The 23,668-nt window shown below is 32.4% G+C and overlaps 1 protein-coding gene across 1 annotated transcript in view; it reads right to left on the reverse strand.

Moving 5' to 3' along the window:
- Window positions 1-3,328: 3,328 nt before the first annotated feature.
- The window catches only part of LOC148275512 (E3 ubiquitin-protein ligase RNF19A-like), a 192,353-nt gene continuing 172,013 nt past the window's right edge, over window positions 3,329-23,668 (reverse strand). The window contains exons 10-13 of the mRNA XM_088235585.1: window positions 9,465-9,648; window positions 6,543-6,693; window positions 5,304-5,436; window positions 3,329-5,204 (exon numbers count right to left, since the gene is read on the reverse strand). Coding sequence (XP_088091711.1) covers window positions 4,305-5,204; window positions 5,304-5,436; window positions 6,543-6,693; window positions 9,465-9,648 — 1,368 coding nt within the window. The 3' untranslated portion in view covers window positions 3,329-4,304. The remainder of the gene's footprint in view (window positions 5,205-5,303; window positions 5,437-6,542; window positions 6,694-9,464; window positions 9,649-23,668) is intronic.

Below are 23,668 nucleotides of genomic sequence, written 5' to 3' on the forward strand. Positions count from 1 at the left end.
TCCGGTACTCACCAACGCATATTAGAATAAATGCAGGATCTAGCGCTATGTTGGTAAGACGAGAGAGGTTATTAAATGTGTCCTTTTCACTCCAAGCCCATCCGCCAACAGCCAGAATACAGAGCCCCAGTAACTGAAATAAAAGAAAAATCAAACTAAAATACTTAGTGATTTTCCATGTTAAATAATATAACTAAGTATTTTCTTTGTGTAGAATCAATAAAATAAATTTTAGAACATGACGTTCCTTTGTCAAGGTTTAAAAATAACCAAATCTAACAGTTTTTTAAACATTTTTTAAACCAGATAACAAGCAGATACCTAACAAACAATCAAAATTTTAAGAGAACTAATTTGCTATCATGTATTTAAAGTTTGATGTTTTTCGACCATGACTACAAATTCTTACAAAAGGAATAAGGGATGGATAAAGTGTAACAATATCAAATAAGATTTACTTCAAACCATCAACTACGGTCCAATCGTAATAATTTATATATTTTTTAAATAAGAAAGTTTTGATGTGTCCATAAGAGTGGATCATATGACAAAACTGTCCAGGAACATTTATGTTTTCGCAATTACGTTACAGTATTACTTCATCACTAATAATTTTCAATGTAAGTATTTGAATTAAATTGATTTTTAAACATTCCGGTGTACTCATGTCCTAATTTAGAATGTAACAAAAAATTAGCCGCTGAATCGACTTGTATAATATTATACATCATATTATTATTATTAATTAATTATCACATAGGTTTACTTTATTGTGGGTTAAAATAAAGTTGAAATATCTGCGTGAGGATTACAGTTGTGGGAATGTGGCCGATAAGTTTGTGTGTCCACATAAAAAGTGCGCGCGTCGCTCACTTAAACAAACACTGTAGTACTACAATTGTGCACTCATTACATTTGGCTATAAAAAAATAAACACACTGCCTATTCTCACTGCTCTACTTTAAACAGTAAAATTATAAATGCAAGGTAACAAATTACTTTGATAAAATGTGTAATATAAATGCAAATATAAACCATAAATTACTACACATTACGTAAAAAAATAACAAATCGGCACGAATTCAGGAAATAACATAGGCACTTAATAATAAAAAATGTTACAAGGTCTACCTTCATCAAGGTGTTTTTTTTTGTTTTCTTCAATACATTTTATGAGTGCACAATTTTAGAAATAATGAAGTTATATACCGTTATTATTTGAAATGAATTATGACTGTAATTCTATTTTATTTCCATGTAAACAGAGAACTTCAAATTGAAAATATTATTGCTAGAAAAATGTTTTTTATATTTAAATTGTGCTAAACAAATAGTGACGATGAAATGTATCGAAACACAAATGGAACACACATTCAGTAAATTTTGAGAAATGTAGATCAATATATTCATTATTTTTTGTTTACTGGCTGACATTTGAAAGGAAAACATGTACTTGAAGATGAAGACAAAAATAATGCAGAACATTAATATGAATGACATTTTATAAATAACGTTGATACTATATTAATGCACAAAATAAACAGTAGTATATTTACCCAAAATAAGACATTAAATCCAAATATAACATATTTTAAACAACAGCTGACTTCACTTGTGTCACGTCTATACTTCCTGATGCTAGGCATTTTGGACTCGTGTGATCTCTTATGCACTTCCATTATTTTGAGTTAAAACAAATTATCATAATGAAAATATTTACACTCCACAAAAGATTATATTTGACTTACAGTCAAATGTTTTCTAAATCTATATCACCTGGCCCCCAATGTCGGAACAAAGGAAGCCATCTTGTAAATATTTTATATCTGTCACCCACTACTGACAGCTACTTGGATGGTTTGTGTAAATATTTATTGATAAGCAATTTTAGCATTTCTGCAGACGCAGTAAGAGCTATTTCTGTGTGTCTAATTTTCGATTTAGATAATTTCAAATTTAGAATTTTTCCATTAAAATTGTTTACATAATAATTTTTACTATTTATAGTATAATTAATTAATTATAATTACAATAGAAAATATTTTTTGAAAGTTAACAAATGATTTATACGTAAGTGAAAGGAAGATGTTGGTGAGTTTTTATCGTTATCTGATTAGTGTTACCAGAGCATGAAAAAGTATGCAAAAAAAATAAAAATATATATATATACATATATACCTACCTAAAGTTCTTACCTATTAATGAAAAAACTTATTTTGGTTTCTAGCATTATTTATTTGACAATAGCTTTAAAATAAATATATTTGCCATTCAAAAGCTCTCTTTCTTGTAAAGTCAGTATCAATTTGAAATACTTTTCCCCGTAGGTGCAGTCACTCTGTCTTTGCATACTCTACATTTCTACATCATACATCTTTCACGCACTTTTGACATGTCCATTTTGCAGTATTTGTTAAATTTGGTCATGTCATGTCCATGTCTTTCTCAGTTTTTTAAATTTTCTGCATCCATAAAAATTCGCATCGTAAATATTTTTAGCCGTTTTTTTGCGTTCCATTTGCTCTTTGTGTCCAAACCAACACTAAGCTCCTTTTTTGATTTGTCGATTTTTATCTCACCCTCACATGATGCATGTATTTTAGAAGATTAAAAATTACATTACTGAAATTTCAGACCGAATCATTTATTAATACCACTCATGTGTTACAAATATTATCTAGTATTGGTTTGAGCCGCACCTTTCATAAACAGATTTAGAATCTATGTCAGCCATACTTAACCTGAGCCTGCGGGCCGCATGCGGTCCCTCAAGCTTTTTTGTGCATTCCGAAACACATTTATTATCAGGAATATGATTTGAAAAAAAATGTATTTTGAGATTTGAATATCTGGAGATACCTACACAGAACAATCATAGCTCGGCGGAATGATGGAATTTATGAAAGGTGCGGAAGTGAAGGTCATGGCCTGGCATACATCCCTGTATTCGTCACACGACGGATTACAGGGTCCTGCTGTCGCTAGCAGCGGACTGTCTTGGTTCTGGATTTACAACCTGGAGCCAGAAACTGGAGCAGTAGTCAGACTGGTGGTTTTTCCATCTCTAGTGCGGACGCGTGCGCATGTTGGTAACAGTGATTGTAGAGATGGTGTTTATTGTAAAGAAATACTTTGTATAGCTAGGGAGCACTGAATTTGAGTGATTTACCTTTGGCACATTTCAGGTCACCACGTTCCACGTGGCTCCGCCCATTCCCATGTTAGATGACTAGCATAGTAGCAATATCTTGCGACAAGCGAGTTTCATTATATCACTATGGTAATGAAATCGATATAGCTAACTAGGTAAAATAAAACATACTCCTTCTTTGAATACACATTTATTTAACAACTAGAGACAATACTACAATTTGCAAAAAAATCTCAATATTATAATACAATGTATCGGGTTATTTTATAATTCGATAGACGCATTAGAAAAGTTACAAAGTTTTAAGCATAAATACACAGAATAAACATTATCACAAATGCAATAAACTCGTTTTATCGCTCAAGGTATGTTCAAAATGTTTCACACCCGTGATGCATCATAATACAGTAAAGTTAAGATGATTATAATAATTATAATTACACATACATATTTAATCATAAACAAGTTTGAGTGTTAAATAACGTCAATAATCATGAATATGTGTAGTCGATCTTGTGAAATTTTAGGATACTAAAATACAAGACACATATATTTTTTATTGGAAAATGAGCACATCAATTTGGCAAAGTAAGAAAATCATACACATATTATTATGTATAAGACGATCCTAAAATGGTGACAGCATTCTACGTACAGCAAGTCACATTCTAAACACAGTTCTCCTTACTAAGGAATATATAACAGCTCGATGCTTCCAGGAAGCCGATCCAAGCTCGTGATACAAACTGAATATAAGCAAGTTTACACGTGGGAGACTGACATAACAGCATGGTAGTTCAAGTATTTAATTATGACGATCAGTGATTAAACATTTAGACATTTATTGGATAGATATTCAAAATAAGTTATCGGTCATTACACACAACATCCATCTAGAGACATTCAGGACTATTACACAGATTAAATAATGGTGAATATGGAAAGTTTCGTATTAATAAAATAAAAACAAATTACAACAACACGCCGATGGAGGTCAGATACAAAAGTTATACATAAATATCAATTTTATGGTTCTCTTATAAAGAAATAAACTATCAGTCTGATATCGGATAACTACATAGTTTTAAGGACTTCGTTGCTTGATAAGCCAATGAGCGTACACAAAACGTCGAGGCTTTATGCAATTTTTCGTCTACGGCTCGTTGAGCTCTTCTATTGCGATGGTAACAGATTCATCGACTTCATTATTGTCTTCCTTGGCAGGATTCTGGCTACAAGTTTCACCTGTGCTCGGTTTGAGCGGGTCGTCTTCTACCGGTTCTCCGTCAATTACCGAGCTACCGTGGAAGAATATGTTCCGAAGCATGGCAACTTTAGACAAGGGACGTTTAGGAAGCTCTCGCCCGGACTCAATATCGTGGTCAGGAGATTTTTGCCAACTGCCAGCAGATGGCTTCCTCATTTCGACCTCGTTGACTGGAGTAACGGAAGATTCTGGGGAATCTACTGTTGTAGTTTCTGCAGAAATAGGCGCAGTACTCTGAGCATTATTCACATCCATATATCCCGCTAAAATGACAACTCTGTCTGGTGGATAAATAAATCTATTCTGTTTGGTTCTTATATTTACAACTTTGTCTGTCCTTTCGAGATATTTGGCAATTTCTGGCGGTGTCTTACTAACAACGTCCTCTTCAAATGAAGTAAAATGTTTGTGGGTCAACTTGATAGGAATTTTCGAGATGGATCTTTTCGCGCCCGGGAGAGAAGATTGACTATTGCTTCTGTGAGATTTCGGGGAGTCGTGGACATCTTCCGTATCATCTAGATTCTCTTCGAATATGATATTACGAGCGCCGCTACCTATACTAGACTTGTCTAAACTTTCGGAAAGTTCTTCTGTGATCGAGCTCTTGCCCAAGCTTCTGAATGACCGGGAGCTGCAAATGCTGTGTTTATCGGTAAGAGTATCTGGCAAAAAGTCGGCATTGCTGGAAGGGCCAATGATCGAGACATTATCGTCAAATCGAACACGTTCCGACGCACCATCCTCTCCGACAGCTGAATATGAAACAGTCTCTGACTGATTTTGCTGAAACATAAAAGAAATTGGTCATTTGCAATTTTTTCATCAGAATTGACTTAGTAATCGAGAATCGTTTTGATCAAAAAAAATAACATGAATGAATACCTTATAGTCCCTAAGAGACCCAGCCAGAGCTCGGGTAGAAGCGTCATCGGGTGGAATGGGTTCAGATAAGCTCGCTGCTTCAGACGAGAGACTAAGTCGCAAGGCTGACACAACATCGGCAGTAACTTCGAGTCTGAAAAGTAGGAATTATACAATATTAATTCCCGGTGAAGCATGATAGGAAACCGCCCTATAGTGAATATTGTTTACGACATATAACAAATGCGCTACTCGCTGCAGCATTTTACTAACTTGCAGAGGCAAATAACCGCAACTAATGTTACAGCCGTTTAGCGTAACATGGCTCAATATATTCCTATGAGTGGCATCTATCGACATATTCCATCACGTATTTTGCTCTATCTCTTTCCTTTCTTTGAGATATTCAATAGGCAAAAAGCTGCAACGTTGTAATATTTTGATATTTGTTTTGCTAAAGAGCATTATTTTTAGAGCATTATTTTCATAGTCCTAACGCTCCTATATACCTGTGTGAAAAATTTCAACGCTTATCAGTTCATGGTTTACCTCTTCGTTCTCATTCTCAAGGCACTCTCTTAATACCCATCCACAATTCCTCTTTCTTCTCTGACTCATATAGTGTCCATGCGGCTCGACTGTGGAATCATCTCCCATCCACCATCAAAGATGTTACTACATTATCTCTGTTTAAATCACGTCTGAAGAAACATCTCCTTTCTCTTCCTTAATCTCTCCTCCTTTCCTTTTTCCTCTTTCCGCTTTTTCCCATTGAGTAATAGTTTTGATTTAAGGTAATTTATAAACAAATACATTTATTTCTATTTTTATAAATTTTTAACTTTTTAATCTTTTTTTTTTTTCTATTGAATATGTTCTGTAACTTGAATTATAAAAATAAAACTTTTATTTTATTGGTTGGTTGGAAGAAATTGCCATTTGCCAGCCCGCCAATGTACAAATAACATTATGTACAAAAAGTAAAATAAATAAATAAAATTATTTTAAGTTGCCGCTATTTACTGTGTACCGAGCTCGTGCAAATATGTAGCGCCAAAACACATTTCCTTTAATAATATGAAACTTGTCAATAACATGAATAAATCATATCTATGAACTCATTTCTTACCTTCCAAACCTACTTTATATTAGAAAACTTATTTAAGTTACTCAAAATGACTATTTTCAACGTGCGGCTATCTGTCTTGACATATTGGTTCACTGAGGTGACTATGAACATGTGTTACATTGATATTTTACCTGTGACGTGCGCTCAGTCTTTCCGGGATAGGGGGCGGAGTTGACAAGCTCCTGGGACCCCCGCTACCCCCCGGTGAGCCCCCCGCCGCCCCTCCTCCGACCCCGCTAGCTCCGTTGGGACTGGCATTCAAGCCATCTGGACTACCGGCGTCTGAAAAATAACATTTGATTAATTAAATAAATAATGCAAAATTTTCATTCTTTATTCATTAACAACAATATCTGCATAAACTGAACTCGTAGGAGTCTTGATCAGTAGGCCCTGTTTTTGTCTAAAAAATTTGTCATAACAAAAATAGGATTGACTGAGACAAATGCTAACAGATTTTAATGATTTTTTGAATTTTCAACTAATTTAACTTATCGATTGATGTAAAATTGTTAAGAACGCTCCGGTCTAAAACTCTAAATTAAAAACAACAAGAAATTAACTATATGTAAGTAATCACATACATATTATGTATGTATTATGTAGTATGTATGTATATGTAAATGTATAGGATGAATATTTTAGAACATCAATAATGGCTTTGCAAGTTATTTATACACATAAAAAAAAACAAAAAAATAGAAATTGAAATATAAATAATTTTCACAAAACTACATTTAACTTTATTTGGTGCTGCCATACCGAGTCATGAAATATATCGAGATCTAATTGTTGCTCATTTTCAGTTTAATACATTGTCGCCGAAACTAGTTGGTTTATGAATTAAAAAATAAAGTGCTGCATGAAAGACTACGTTGATCAAAAGTAATTCTTTAACATAACCCAAATAACTAGGAGGTAACTTTCAGTACATTTGGCCTAAAAATGTATTTTTGTTGTTCGGAGCGATTGAAAAGTTGGCAATAAAGAAGAATCTGCCACTCAAAAAAACGCTACAGTAATCACGAAAAATATTCAGATATATTATATTTATTCACGCACAGATTAATGAGTGGAGCAGGCCAAATAGATAAAAAAGTTATTATTATATATGTTCAAAGCATTAACTTTGTGGTCAAACATTTTAACTAATGGTTTGATATTTGCATTAAAGAACAAATGAGATGTAGAAATAATAATTTTTCATAGTTTGCCAATCATCTCATAAATTCAAATCACGGGTTTACATAAGGATACAGAAGTTAAAATTTTACAATCAAATACTAAAAAGGGACTTCATTGAAACAACATGGAGGTGTTTCACATTAGAAAATCTTTGAAAAATAATATTCCCACAAAAAAATTATCAAAAAAATATAATTTCAATTTAGCCCACTTTTTTATTTAAAAACTAACCAATTGTGTGACTTTCAACATTTTAGCCCCTCTCCTTCCGCACCCCCTGCCCAGTCGGTTCTCCAACACACCACTGAATATTATTAACCTCTTTTTTTATATTTATTTATTAATGTGGTGTGTTGCATCCCCTTTAACTCTGCTTGTAATTTATGCATTTTTTCATAAATACTATACTGTAAAAAAATGGTGATGGTAAAGGTGAAAGTGTATTTTAGCATTTGCATTTTGGTGCAGTGAGTGTCCTGACGAAGAGACGGGCACGTCTCGAAACCGGTAGACATAAAAAGTCATTAAGTGGTTATATATATTGATATTTACTAACATTGGTTAAAGTAGTGTTTGATCGGACCAACTATCAACTATACTTTATATCTACCTACCCGTCCTTCCCATTTCCTGGCGCACTCAGCATAGCAATAGTTCTACATGTGAGTGCCCGAAGAATGTTTTATTTTCAGTATACAAATAACATTCAAAGGGCCCCCAACAAATTACAAAAACCGAGCTGTGCCAGCGTCTACTCAGACCGCCATCTGCATACGAGCTTTGCCAGCATCGTGAGACCGCCAGTTTCTCCATCAGGTTTTTCAGCATCACGTCCCACCTCATCATCAGCAGGTTAGTGGAGTTGTGCAATCTTCCAACCCCTAACAATACAGTCCATTCCCTAAATTATCCCTCTCTATTTTTAAGTTTTATAGGATACATTTTAAAAATAAAATTTTATTTGATATGTATTCAGGGCATGTTGAAAGTAATGTAAAATGTTTCCCTCGGCACCCCCCAGTGAGGAAATACTTTTTTTTTTTTTTAAACACAAAAATTGTACACGAAAAAAAAATATAAAACAACTTCGTTTTTAACCACTTTTTTCCTCTTTTTTCTACCTACCGGTTTCAAAACTACATGAGCTTATTTATCAAGATACATTTTTTTAAAGGAATAACCCTATAAGCCGATATAGAAGGAGGTAACGAAAAATACACCACAACACCCAGACCGATCGAGAAAAAATATATATTGGATTTTTTTGCTTGCAACTGGTGGGAATCGAACCCGCGACGCCAGTTTTTCGGTTAGCCGCCCAACCAACTGCGCCACGGCGCCTATCTGCGCCACAACTTGAAAATCTTAGAAATTAAAATAGCGATTCATAAATAAGAAAAAATAATAAATAACCAAATAAACAATATTTCCTTTAGTCCACTCCTGTCCAGTTTCAAAGATCGTATCCATCTCACTTCACACTTCCCGTCATTAAAAGAACAAGATGACAAAAGCACTTAACATATTGGCTCCATATGTATCGATAATGTAATATTTAGTTAGGACTGTAAAAATAAAATAGGATAGAATTTATTAATTAAAAATCGCTTAATAAGGTAGAAAAAAAAGTTGTAAAAAACAAAGCTTTTTTTATTAATTTTATTATAATGAATAAACACAAAGTTAGTGCTTCAAATACAAATTTTATAAAATAAATATCAAATCGTTTTCGATTAAAAAGATAGGTTAGCAAACGATCGAAATTTGTAATTCAAAATTACGCAACCAGCACCACTTATTGTGGACAGCAACGGGGCCTGCATTGAATAGAGGAATAATAATATAGATGATTGGCAGCTAATCCTCACCGTGAGTTCTAGTTGGAAGCTCGTCTTTGTCGAAATCAAAGCGGACCCCTCCTCTGGGGCTCGTCGAGACTCCGCAGCCCCCCGATCTGCACAACGATACCGGCACCACGCCGTACACGTAGAAGAGAAGGATCGGGACACCGATGCCGACCGCTAAGCCCGCAACAGCTGGAGCCGCAACAATCTGCAATTGGAAAATAAAACATCACCACAACTTCCACGCACCCAATGATGCAGAGCACAAGCTCTACACACGAGGACAATGCGGCCTTCCGCGGTGGTGGGTAATCCATTTTCCCGCGGAGATAGCCTGCCCGTTATCTTTAGCATGTCTCGGTTCGTTGTCCTGTGCTTCAAATTTCTGTTCACACGAGGACAGTATGGGTTCGATGCTGGAACAGGACAGAATTGTCCTCGTGTGAACGCTTTTTAATTCCTGAGGACAAATAACAGAGACGTTTGGACTCCCCTCAGAAATTTAAATGGACTTAATATTTTAGGTTCGCACAGAGACATGCATATTTTATAGGCCCAAAAATTTTTAATTCTTTTTTTACTGATAATATTTCATTGATTCCAAACTTACAAAATTTTCCTTCTTTTAAAAAACATGCACTATCCTGGATTCAAACTAAAGATATGAACTCTTTATTTCTATGATTTATTTTGTTGCCCTTTAATAATAAGGAATATTTTTGTGTTTTTTTAAATATTTTTTATTTCCTTTTTTAATTACTATAAAAAAATACCATATTATCTTTTACAGAATATTTTATTTTTTCTTTCTTATGTTATACAAAAATATTATAACTGTCCATTGTTTATTATAGGAGCAAAAATTCATTGACATTTTCTTGTATACCCACGAACAGGCCATGCCTTTGTGGGATTTTTTTGTTTACTATTTTTCTATTAATATGTTTTTCGTTGATATTTAATTATGCTTAATTTTTTAATACTCTGTTTTATTATTATGTTAATTGTAAGATAGCAAAAAAAATTAAGTAAAAAAAATAAAAATAATAATAAGTGGCCGGTTGACTTAATTAACTGAGTTTATTTATTTATGCTTTATTAAGCTAGTTCATAACATCTTAAGAACTAATATAAACTTTTAATAACATTACTATTTTTTATCAAAACTTCTCAATAAGATATTTTTCAAATTATTTTTTATATTTCGATCTTTTTTATCTCGTTTATTCCTTCAGGTAACTCATTGTACAGCTTCAACCCTTGTACAATGAATTTTGAGATTCTGTTTTTCTCCTCGTTAGTATTTTTTTTATTTTTTATTAATGACAAATAAAAATACAATAACACAACTAAATACAGTTTTTTTTACATTAATCAAATACATCTATTTACATTAACGTTTCCCATTACGTAAAAGAAATAAACAACTCTTGTGTACATAATGGGGAGTGACGTCTTACAATAGTTGATTTTATTTTAATTAATAATATTTTTAGGATAACATATTAAATTACAAAAATATATAAACGATGTTTTTAATCAGTGTTACATAAAGAAGAATTATAGATGTAACTTTTCACTTCTTTCTTAAATATATTATATTCCTAAATGTACTTTTCATTATCTTTGTTCAATTCATTAAAGAAAAATATTATGTTTTTGTTCTTTTATGTGCGTTTTTTAATATTAATATAGGTACACAAAAATGAAATATAAACATAAATACGTAGTGTATAAAACTGTGAGAAAATTTTGTTAATTATCTCTGTATAATTATCTAATTATCTTAGTCTTCTCTGTTTATTCTTAAAAAAAGTTTTTTTTTAAGTACGAGTATATTATCAAGAGTCCTCGGCACGGGTAACCCAAGTGAGGCCACATTATTTTTATTATTAACATTTGTTTATTATGCGGAAGAAAAAAAAAAAATATAGGTTGTGAAATTTCAGAAATGTTTTAATTTTTTTAAACAGTTATTGAAGGCATAATATACAATAGAATTTGAGAAAAATACCACACAATTTGTGTGATTTAAAATGTTTGTATTTCTTTTCAAAAACAAAAATATCAAATTTTGCATCGACAACTTTAAAAAAAAACTATTATCTTTAAATCGCTAAATATTTAAATTTTTATTCTACATTTTTATACGAGTATTAAAGTACCTAAGTTAAGCCTAAATTTCAAGAGGCGTAATCTGCCGGTCAAAAGGACTTATATTTTAGTTATACATTCAAGCATGATTTTTTCATCTAATGTTCATTTACTTTATTTTTTAATGGCGCGACTTCTAACGAACGGCAATTTGAAACGGCAGTGTTATTTTTTATCAACCTCGAAAATATCCTGCGATGTTTTTGGAGCAGATCTCCAGCTTACCCCACATTTAATGATGAATTTCAGTGTTTTTTATTATTATTTGTCGTTATACTATCGAATTAAGCCAATTAAAAAATATATAAATATATGCATATCTATTTTGTATTATCAGCGCCATGATTTTTTACAGTTTTGCAATTTTGAAATTACTCCGCCTGTGACGTCACAAGTTCTCTACGGTGAGTTCTGCTAATTGGTGAATTGGCTTTACGTAAGCCGGAAATCTATAACAAAATTCTATCATTGGTTGATTCACAAGAGCTCGTGACGCCATTCAAAGTAGTTCATTTTTATTGAAACCGTGTTTATAATTTATTTCACATATTTTCGAAAAACTATAATTTATTTATTTATTTAATCCAATACAAAATACAAATAAATAGTTTGCAAATGAAAATGTTTATACAATAGGTATATTTTTATTTATGGATGTAGGCACTCCACTGGTCCACAGGCACGTTCCGGAGTGTCAGTGTATTATTTATTTTATACATAATTGTACATACTTTCACATCAATTGTTGTGTAAAAATTTAAAAGAAATAATTTAAAAAAAAAAAAAACATACGTGCATCCATAAAACGAGAAAGAATTTTCAAGAAACTAAAATAAATTGCTCTAATTTTTACCGCGTATAAGAAAACATTTTTTATATCTAATTTCCCGTAGCACTGAAGTTCCTCATTGTTGATTGACATAATGCAAATTATATTTTCTATAGATACGGTACACTTTTCATTTCTTATATTTTGAAATAGATATACCAACGAAAAAAAGTATAGACTTGGACAAACAGGGATGAAAGTAGGCTGAATACTGTCGAAATGCGATCCCTCTGGGGAATGTGTGGTAAAACTATGTTCGATAGATGCACAAATGTCGAGAGCTGTACATTACGTAAGGCCGGGATAAGCATTATCGACAAAATCGAGAAAGGAGCTCTGCGTACGTTTGGACATGTAGAGCGAATGGACGGCTAAAAAGATTTACGATGCAAATATTGATGGATGCAGAAATAGAGGAAGACCGAGAAAGACATGGCACGACTGAACCAAATCAACAAATATTTGAAGATGGACATGTCAAAAGTCGGAATAATCGGCATTCGTGCATATATGAAGGTATATGAATGTACAGTATGCAAAGACAGAGTGAGATGGCGTTCTATCCTCTCTGCTTGCCCTTACGGGGAACGAAGCGATGTTTTTTTTTGTTTGTATACCAAGTTTATAATTTTCTCGGTAGTTATTTATATGCGTGGTTTTCAATATAACTTTTAAAAGACTATGGTAAATAATCCCTTTGCGCGCGGTGATGTAACATCGTGTTACCACTAGCACTAGCCACTAGAAAGAGAGAAAAAAGATACATTAATAAATCATAAATACGCCTCTCATATTACGCGCGTGCGTCCCTTATCACTTTCATCAACCGACTGAAGACTGAATCTGTTTTATAGAACACCCGCCACAGAACAGCGTCTCTGTCTACCTTGTTATGAGTTCTATCTTCGTGCTCTCTCTTATACAGATGTGTTGCTGAATAAGCGGACATTCATTCTTCGCATAACAACGATAAATATAGTTTGTCTTAACATCCAGCATAGTTTTACAACTCTTACTTTCCAAATCCGGTGTGAAAATGTGAAACCGCTTGAATCATTGTTGTGCTACACGTGTTTTAGAGCACCGTCGCCATAAACTGTAAAAAAAATCTGCTTAGGCCCTGCGGGCTTGTGGCGCATTTTTAGGCGCAGGAAGTAAAACTTCAAAATACCACGAATTTCCTCGCTCGACACATTCATTTTCAAAATGGACTAACTTTTACACGATTGATTAAAATGAAGCTTTATTTTCGTTAAAAATATTGTTTGAAATGTCACCTTTCCAACGCGAGCCTATTTGTCAAAATCGGTACAGTGTTGCCACAGCAAATTAAGTTCAACCCCCATCTTGCGAAAAAATACGAAACTACTTTTTAAACTATTAGATTATGAAACTAAGAAAAAATGTTTTTTTAAATTTGTATGAAAAAAATGTATCGTATTACTGATAATACGATACATTTTTTCAGAAAATTCGTGGTATTTTGAAGTTTTACTTCCTGAAAGGCAAAAATGCGTCAGAAGCAGATTTTTTTTTCCAGTTTATGGCGACGATGCTCTAACAACGCTATGATTTTTTTAAAGTTTTGTATTTCTGAAATTACTCCGCAAGTGACGTCTCAAGTTCTCTTCGGCTTCTTCTCGGTCAATTCTGACTATTGGACCGTTGACTTACCGTAAACCGGAAATCATTCATAACTCATTTATCATTGGATGATGTATATGAACTGGTGACGTCGTTCAAGTTTTTATTTTTAAAAAAAAATACATTTTCAAGAAATTTTACAGTACATTTCGATGCTCCAATTTTTACCGCGCGTGAAAAAACATTTTTTTATATTCAATTTCACGTAGCGCTAAACTTTCTCATTCTTTCTGATGCATACAACTTGCGTGTGTCATATGTAAACTTAATTTTTGCTTATGGATCTCTAGATATTGTGTAATTGCTTAAAAAAAACATTATATAGTTTTTCGCACTGAAATACTTTTTTTACTGCTCATTGCTATTATTAGAAGGAAACTTGGAAATCTCTATTGAAGGAGTTACTGAGATGTTTGCGAAAAATTTGAAAAATAATTGTGAGATTTCTAATAATGCTTCACCAACTCAATGGAGAATGCTAAGTTTGCGGTCTTAAGTAGTATAATTGAAATCTGCAAGATTTAGAGACGGTTTTGAATTACGCTATTATTTAGGTACGTAGGATTTTATTTGTAGTTTATTTTGGCATCAATAACTACTTATGCGTTTTTAGTAGAGATTTCTAAGTTAGCTTGAATACCCTCATCTGTCAAATGGTTTGAAATTTTTGTACAACCTGATATTCAGCTCATTTTGTGATTTTATTAAAAACAACTGTCTTTATGCTTATGGCGGCAGTATAGTGTATAAAAAAATCACCGGTCTAGTGCCATAATCCAGTGAGAAAACACGGGACCACTATGGTATGAAGAAAAGTCAAATCGCGCATACTCTTAAAGCTGTCAACACATAAACATTCATTTGCAAATTTAAGAACAGGAGAAAAAAGGGAATGCGCCTAAATGGAAAATAAAGTGGAAGAGATTTTCTGTACGCGAGATAACATAGCGTTAGAGTTAAATCTCCTAGTAGGAGGAGTCTTCGGGTGATATTTTGCGACCGAGCGCGCTCGAGTTATCTGGCTTAACTTTGTCACCTCACACTCACAACCCCAGAGAATGCGCTGATACGAGGGTAAGATAAATAGAATCCTCAGTTTGATGGCTCGCTTTGGTTTTTTACAACGTTTTTTAAAAAGATAAAGGTGGGCTTTTACAGGTAGACATTATCTAATGCCAGAACATTCACTGATGTACCTGCTTCATTTGAATGAAGAAAACAAGCTACAGAAAATGGCTTGGTGGGATTTTAGTTTTTGTAAAAATAAGATAGTTTTTTTAAATGTTAAGGTACATAAATTATTAGGTAATTACAAAAACATGTTTGAAAAAAAACCTAAATAGATTATTAAGGTCCAACATAAAGTCCATAAAAACAATAGCAAACAAATACGAATAAGTCATTAATACACATTATGATACAGTATTGTGCGAATTAGTGGAATAAAATTTCTTGTAATTATAAAATACGTTTTTTAATAATATTTTGAGTTACAGGTGACGTACAATCATAAAATATTTGTTATTTAATAGGATGCATGTCCTCCTTTTGCTTTTATAACAGCCGGAACACGTGTTGGCATGGAATCAATTAAATTACGGCAATTTTCTTTCATTCTGTCATCTCGAAACCACATCTGAATAACAGCTTCTATCATATTTATCTTGGTGGTGCAGTCCAATTTTGTATCCTAGATTTACAAATCGACCACGAATTTTCTGAAGGGTTAAGGTCAGGTCAATCTCCAGGCCAGTCTAAACGAGTTATTTTTTTATCATTGAAATACTTATGCATACATTTCGACACGTGACAAGGAGTTGAGTGCTCTTGAAATACAGACCCACCATTAGGACAACGTTTACTCAGTTCTGTACTTAAGTGCTGCTCCAATAGAGCTTTATACTTTAAGCTATTCATCATTCCTTCTATTGGTATTAAAGATCCGATCCCCATATACGAAAAGCAGCCCCAATTTGTCAATATAACCACAGTAAATTTTTCATCTCCACTTTTTCTAACAAATTTTGTGCGATATCCCTGCACGAGAAAGTGGGTCTCATCTGAAAACAGTACCTTCCTCCAGTCTTCTACATTTGGTATATTTTCTAGCCCAAATGAACCTTTGCTTCATCATACGTGCCGTCAGGAGTTGTTTCTTTTGTGGTCGAATTGCTTTTCTTCCAAACTCAATGAGTCTTCTTAGAACTGTTGAGTCATGTATCATCACCCCAGTGGCTGCCGAATCTCGTTGAAGTTCGTAACTTGTTTTTCTGGGGTTTGCCTTACTATTTTTGATTAAAGATATTTTATCTCGGACACTAGTTTCCAGTTTCTTCCACATTTCCCAATTCTTTTTGCTTTAACTGACCCAGTTTCTCTTTTCTGCCTAATAATCTCGCTGACTGCTCCCTGATTCACAAAACATTCATTTGCAATCTCCTTCTGAGCCATTGATGTATGTTCACTTAAGGTTATATTCTTTTTCATTTTCCTCGGCGTGATATCCATGATTTAAACCAACTCAAAAACATTGTTTAATATGCAAGCAATTTATAAAATTAGTCCTTCATTGTAAAAATTTTAAAAAAAAACAAAAGATAGTACACCAACACCAATATGAGCTCCCAAAAGATTAATGAACAACTCATAATTTTTGGCGCTAAACAACTGTCAAACTGACATATGAGTGTTGCTATACGTAAAAAATGACAAAAAATACTCTTGTTCCATTAATTCGCAAAATACTGTGCATACTCAAAGAGGAAGAGTCTGAAACTGGTAATCTCAGCATGAAAAAGACCCCCCCCTCTCTCGGTAAGCTGTTCAACAGACCAACCATTCTCCCCCCAGGTATCATCAACGGGAAATTCGTCCTGCATTCAGGAAGAACAAATGGTCTGTGTTGCCTAGCTCTTAAATAGTTGCTCGGTGCATATAATTTTATGTACTCCAAATTGTGGGATTATAAATTAAACCGTTCAGAAGTTTAAAGGCCATCATACGCAAGGCAATGCTTTTTCTGGCCCGCAAACTTTTGATACCACGCATACTTAAAAGGAACAATGATGGGTACTGCAATGGGTAGTATCCATACTCTTTCATGTATAGGTAACGAAAAAACGTCTTCTGTGTATGTGTTTCAGAGAATTATTGCGATATCGAACCCTCGAAAAGTTGCGATTCATTGACCCACGTTGCATCTTATTTCCGCCAGTGTGGGAGGGGGGGAGGGGTGGAGAGCAACGCGCGCAGCCTCCCCCCCGGATCGATGCCCCTGTTTCCCCGACCCGTCCTCCTCACGCTACCGCCATGGAAACATCCAGAAGGATCCCACCGGACATGTCTGGACCGAGATGCAGATCTGAACGTGCGCGGAGGCTGGTATCCGCATCAGCTGTAGGAGCCTAGCAGGTACACATGTCTAGCTCGAGAGATATGCAGACCATCGCTGGAAAGGGATAGTTCGTAACCTCTCAGATGATTATTTAAAAAACAAAATCGCAGTTCACAATGGAGTCCTTGTGCCGACCATTACGCATGAGAGCGAAGTATGGAATGTGAGATTCGTGCATTATGTAAGGCTGAGACAAGTATTATCGACGTAATCAATAAAGGATGGAAGGAACACAGAGAGTGAATGGAGAGCGAAAGAACGGCTAAAAATATTCACGATGCGAGGAAGACTAAAAAAGATTCAAAAAATACTAAAGATGGAAATGTAAAAAGTAGTAATAATTGTCGTGTGCATGACAAAAACTATGCATGTAGAGGAAGCGAGGTCTGTTTGCAAAGAAGTCCCCTATTTTTTTGTACAAAATTTAAATGCATAAAATTTTTACGTAAATTCGTTTCGACAACGCCTGTTTCCCCGAATACATTTAAATTTGTCTAGTATCCCACCAGTCTGACGATGTCGGTCACGACGAAACCCAGTAACTGCCAACAATTTGGTAAATTTCACAGTTGGCTGTAAATACATAAACATATGATAAAAATTGAAATTTGCTAAAAAATAACATTTTAGTAGTGTAAAATAGGTAATGATTGCCCACATATTAATAACGCATATATTTAATTCATCGAAATATGTAGAATGCTCTTTTTATTTTTTATTATAAACAAAAAAAAAATCCTAAAGTTTTGTTTAATAAATATTTTTTACGGATATATTTATTTATTTGACTTTTTGTACATAATTTTATTTGTACATTGGCGGGCTTATTGCCAAATAGCAACTTCTTGGATACTATATGAGTTAGAGAAGAAACAGAAATTGTGGATGGGTATTAAGAGAGTGCCTTGAGAATTAGAATTAAGAGGTAAACCATGAACTGATAAGAGTTAAAAATTTTCACACAGGTATATAGGAGCGTTAGGACTATGAAGTACATTGAACAGAAGTGAGAGGGAGTGATAGTCTCTCCGCTGTCTAATTTTGAGCCATTTCAATTGCTTACGATAATCACAAATGTGGTCATATTAGACCAAAAATGTACCCTATGCATGTATTCTGAAGTCGTCCAAGTTAATCGAGTTGCTCACAGCTTAAATCAGTTATGGAAACATCAGCGTAATCTAGAATGGATAGTAGTAATGTTTGTACAAGAGTGCGTTTAGTATTAATGGGTAAGAATTTTTGCAACCTTCTAAGTGAGTGTAGACTGAAAAATATTTTGCGGCTTAATTCATTAGTATGAGCTCGCCAGCATAGATGTTCATCCAAGAGCTTTTTTTATTGTTAAAATAAATGGTCGCTATGTTACAGTATTAATTTAATGCAAACGTGTAATTAGTAAATAGGGAAAGATTTCATATTTAACTATTTTATTGTCATTGGATGAGTAAAGTTAAACAATTAAAAATCAAAATTTCCCTAAGCGGGCAATCATTACATACTTTACAAGACAAGAAGGCGGATAAAATGTTATTTAAATACAAAATCCAACGCTGGTATTTACAAAAAAGAACAAAAGGAAGTACTGTTTCAAGCGATCTCTAAAATCCAATTTAAAATCTCCTACAAGGCGAAAAAACCAAACATCTATTTTGATGATTGTGCCATTCATTCGATAAAAGCCTAATCATCAGCCTAAAAGCTTACGAGAGGGTGTGTTTTGTGAAATAACAAAAATGAGATTAAAAGAGAGTAATTTCAGTGAAAGCTCTGCGTTTGAGCCGCTGAAAAAAATTTTGAATTAAAAAATAATAACTACCAATAATTTTAGAATATAATTATATTGATTGTGAAATATATAAACAATGTTTTGACTATGTCCAAATGTTTGAAGACAGGTTGGATTTCCTCCCTAGAGAGATATTTAGATCTAAATTTGTTGCAACAGGCAGGAAAAACATTTAAGAAGGGAATATGGAAGTCGAGGCATTTACATGGCTTTTGACATGTAATTGGCTGGTTTAAGTGGGCACTTTTACTGCATTCTACCAATGTTCAAACATCCACATTTTCTCAACTGTTCCATCTGTTGACTTTTGTGAAGTAAAGGAGCTGAAACCTTTATCATGTGGGTGAGATTCATTCGGCTGAACCAATTCATCAACTAGGCAATCCCTGAAAACAATTTCCCATATTTCATACTTCTTCTTATACCAGTTAGTTTAATCAGCAATGTTTTGAGTGTGTACAAATGTTTGTTAAACGGCTGGATTTCCTCTCTAGGGAGTAATTTAGATCTAAATTTGTTTAACCAGCCAATGACAGGTCATAAGCCCTGTAAATGCCTAGATCTCCATATAACCTTCTGAAACGTTTTCCCCCTGTGTTGCAACAAATTAAGTTGCTTAATAATATTTATTTATTCATAAAAAAATACATATAACAAAAAACATCTAACGTATTTCTAACTCTATGGGACCAAGAGCCTAGTGTAGAGTTGGGATACAATATAATGGAAAGTGGAAGGATGCATATTAAGGCTGTAGTCGGGTAAAACGCACGAAAAATTAGGAAATCATACGATTTTAAAACGAATGTTTTTTTTAAATCGCGCAATAATAAAAAAAAACGTAAATTAGATAAAAACAATAATTTTTAAAGGTGTTTAAAAATTATACTTAAAAATTTTATATAACAAAAATATAATTACTTTTCGACCGGCAGATTACGCCATTTTAAATTTAGACTAAACTTTGGTATCTCGAATGTCATATAAAGACTAAATATAGAACTACAATTTGTTTTAAGGATTTGAAGATAATGAATTGAACATTAAAATAGCGGAAGGAAAATCTTATTTTTTTGTTTTTGAAAAGAAATATAAGCATTTAATTTAATATCACATACATTTTTGTGTCTTTTCTTTATTTCTACATAAAATTATGCTTTCGGTAAAATTAGTTATTGAAATATATTATTTAAAACCTTTTTTTATAGAATTGTGTTCTCCTTTTTTCAAAGAAGATAATTCTGGTTGAAATATTCGATTCCTAACAATATCTTATTTAGGTTTTTATTGCCGGTATTGTTTTTATACCGGTACCGGTGAGGGCCGGTATAAAGGTAATAAAAACCAAAATAAGATATTGTTAGAAATTGAATATTACCAACCAAATTTATCTTAAAAAGGAGAAAACGATTCTACAAAAAAAGGTTTCAACTAAAATATTTCAATTACAGTTTTTTAAAGTATTACCGAAGGCATAATTTTACGTAGAAATAAAGAAAAAAGTCACAAAAATTTATGTGATTTAAAATGCTAGTATCTCTTAAAAATTTGCCTCCGTTATTTCAATGTTCAATTTATTATCTTCAAATCATTAGAACAAATATGTATTTCATTGATATGTAATTATGCTTTATTTTTTTAATACTCTGTTTTATTATTATGTTTATTGTAAAAAAACAAAAAAAATATATAATAATAAAAAAAAAAAAAAAAAAACATGGTCTAAATTTGTGATGGCGTAATCTGCCGGTCGAAAAGTAATTATATTTTAGTTGTATAAAATTTTTAAGTATATTTTTTAAATAGGAATACATTGAAAATGATATTTTTTTACTATTGCGCAATTAAAAAAAATAATTTGTTTTAAAATGGCAAAATCGTATGATTTCCTCATTTTTCGTGCGTTTTACCCGACTACAGTCTTATTAAAGAATATCCAAAACAAAAATTATAACATAAACATAAATTTTAATAAAGATCTGGGCAACGCGCTATTATAATACATTATTCTAAAGATGAAATTTAATATAATTTTATATTTACATTAGGGTACCTTATTGTAAAGAACTAATTCATTCATTTTGTTCTAATAACTTAAAAAAATAATTTAATTATGTGTTGGAGGATTTTTGGTGATTTTTTAAAGTCTTTCTGACCACACAACCTTAAATATGCATTTTGCACAAAACTGCTTTAATTTTGAATAATACTTCATTCAAACGTTGAATGAATGAGGTGATATTCCGTATTATAACTGTTTGTTTTATTACAGGTATTTTTTAACTAATTTATTAAAAAAAAATAATATAAGATTTATCCACCATTATTTAATTAGGAAATGTAGATTTCTGAAGGCATTAATCTTCCCATCAGAACCTATACCTGTCTCTCCTCCTTTCCTTTTCCCTCTTTACTCTTTTTTCCCATTGAGTAATAGAAGGTAATTTATACACAAATACGTTTATTTCTATTTTTATATATCTTTAGCTTTTTAATTTTTTTTTCTATTGAATATGTTCTGTAACTTGAATTATAAAGATAAAACTTTTATTTTATTGGTTGGTTGGTTGGAAGAAATTGCCATTTGGCAATAAGCCCGCCAACGTACAAATAACATTATGTTCAAAAAGTTAATTAAATATACCGTAAGATTTTCATAGCGCTGTAGGTGTTTTCTGCAAATTATGAAATGCCGTTTTTGTGATCAACACTATTTTCAGAAGGTGATTATTACAGGTTTTTTTTATATGTATGCAAGCGGTCTGGCTGCTTTTAGCAGAACATAGAATTGACTTTACGGTACCCAAAAACAAAATATTTGTTGACTATTAAAATAAACCGTGCAGGCGCTGTGGCGCAGTAGGTTAGACGGCCAATTGTGAAACTGGCGTCGCGGGTTCGATTCCCGCCAGTTGCAAGAAAAAAATGCAAGAAAGATTTTTTCTCAATTGGTCTGGGTGTTGTGGTGTATTTTCCATTACCTCCTTCCGTATTCCCTCTATCTCACCTGCTGACAAGTCTCAAAATAGAGGCTTAGCGGGTCATTGCTTTTTTTTTTAAAGCCAAAAATACATATATATATATATATATATATATATATATTTATGTATTGTGTTATTAGCGCTATGATCTTTTTAAGTTTTGTATATCTGAAATTACTCCGCGTGTGACGTCTCAAGTTTTCTTCAGCTTTTTTTTCAGTTCTGCCGATTGGTATGTGGACTTACCGTAAACCAAAAATACGTTTTAAAATGTTTTTATTATTAATAAAACATACAATACATAAGGTCATATTATACTCCCGGGAGTTATTAAAAAAAATTCATTTGGGACCGTACATATAAAGAAAACATTTTTGTGACAATACATAATATCATACATAGTTAATACATCCGAAATAGTAAGAAAACATAATATAAGAAACATAAAACACAGTACTTTACACCATCTATATAAATTATATTAATAACTATCACTATCAAGAAGATTTAACAAATATTTTTTAATTGTGACACTTATTTTTTATTTTATTATTTTTTCACGCCCATAAGGCTTTTACATACATGAAAGTTTTACAAAATATAAGTATATAAACAACATTAAATTTAAAAAATACAATATAAAGCAACAAAAGATAGAACAGTGTTAAGAAGTAAAGTTGGTATAAAAAAAGAAGATGAGTATATAAACAACATAGATTAAAAAAAAAAAAACACAATATAAAGAAATAAAATAAAGGAACAAAATAAAGGAACAGTGTTAAGAAGTATAGTTGGTATAAAAATAAAAAGATGAGTGTATTAACAACATAAATTAAAAAAAAATACAATATACTGTAATAAAATATAGAACTGTGTTTAAAAGTTAAGTTGGTTTTAAAAAAAATTAAAGCAACATATATATATATTTCTATTTATTTTTAATAAGCTAAAGAAATACAATTAAAGGTTTAAAGCAGCTAGGTACATAATGTTATAAAATACAATATGAACAGAATATTAAGTTCTGGGTGGATTTTCTATTTGACTTTTCGTGTTTTAGATCATCCTCTAGTTTATTAAATTCAGAATGGCCAATATTTTCCAGATACCTTCTGCCGAGCTTCGTTGAGCGAAACTTAGACACGCGAAGATTCCCTGAGTAATGCGAATTATTATTGTGAATATTATGACCAAATGTGTATTTTCAGTTTGTCTGAGCACAACTCTCTTATTTGATTTAATAGCATAATTATACATTTTTACAATTTAAAAAAAAAAAATCACTTGTTATATTTTTACTAAAACTAAGCCACTTTTTGTAGCTTGTTGGTGAAGATTATATTTATACTGACTTAATAATATTATTTACATTTATAAAAACAATGAATAACATATAAAAATTAACAGCCGGAAAGATCAGAAAAAACATGTTTATAC

The sequence above is a fragment of the Micrasema longulum genome, unplaced genomic scaffold (assembly GCF_059751315.1).
Source record: "Micrasema longulum isolate JH-2025_06_02 unplaced genomic scaffold, ASM5975131v1 h1tg001408l, whole genome shotgun sequence".
Classification (NCBI taxonomy): Eukaryota; Metazoa; Arthropoda; class Insecta; order Trichoptera; family Brachycentridae; genus Micrasema; species Micrasema longulum.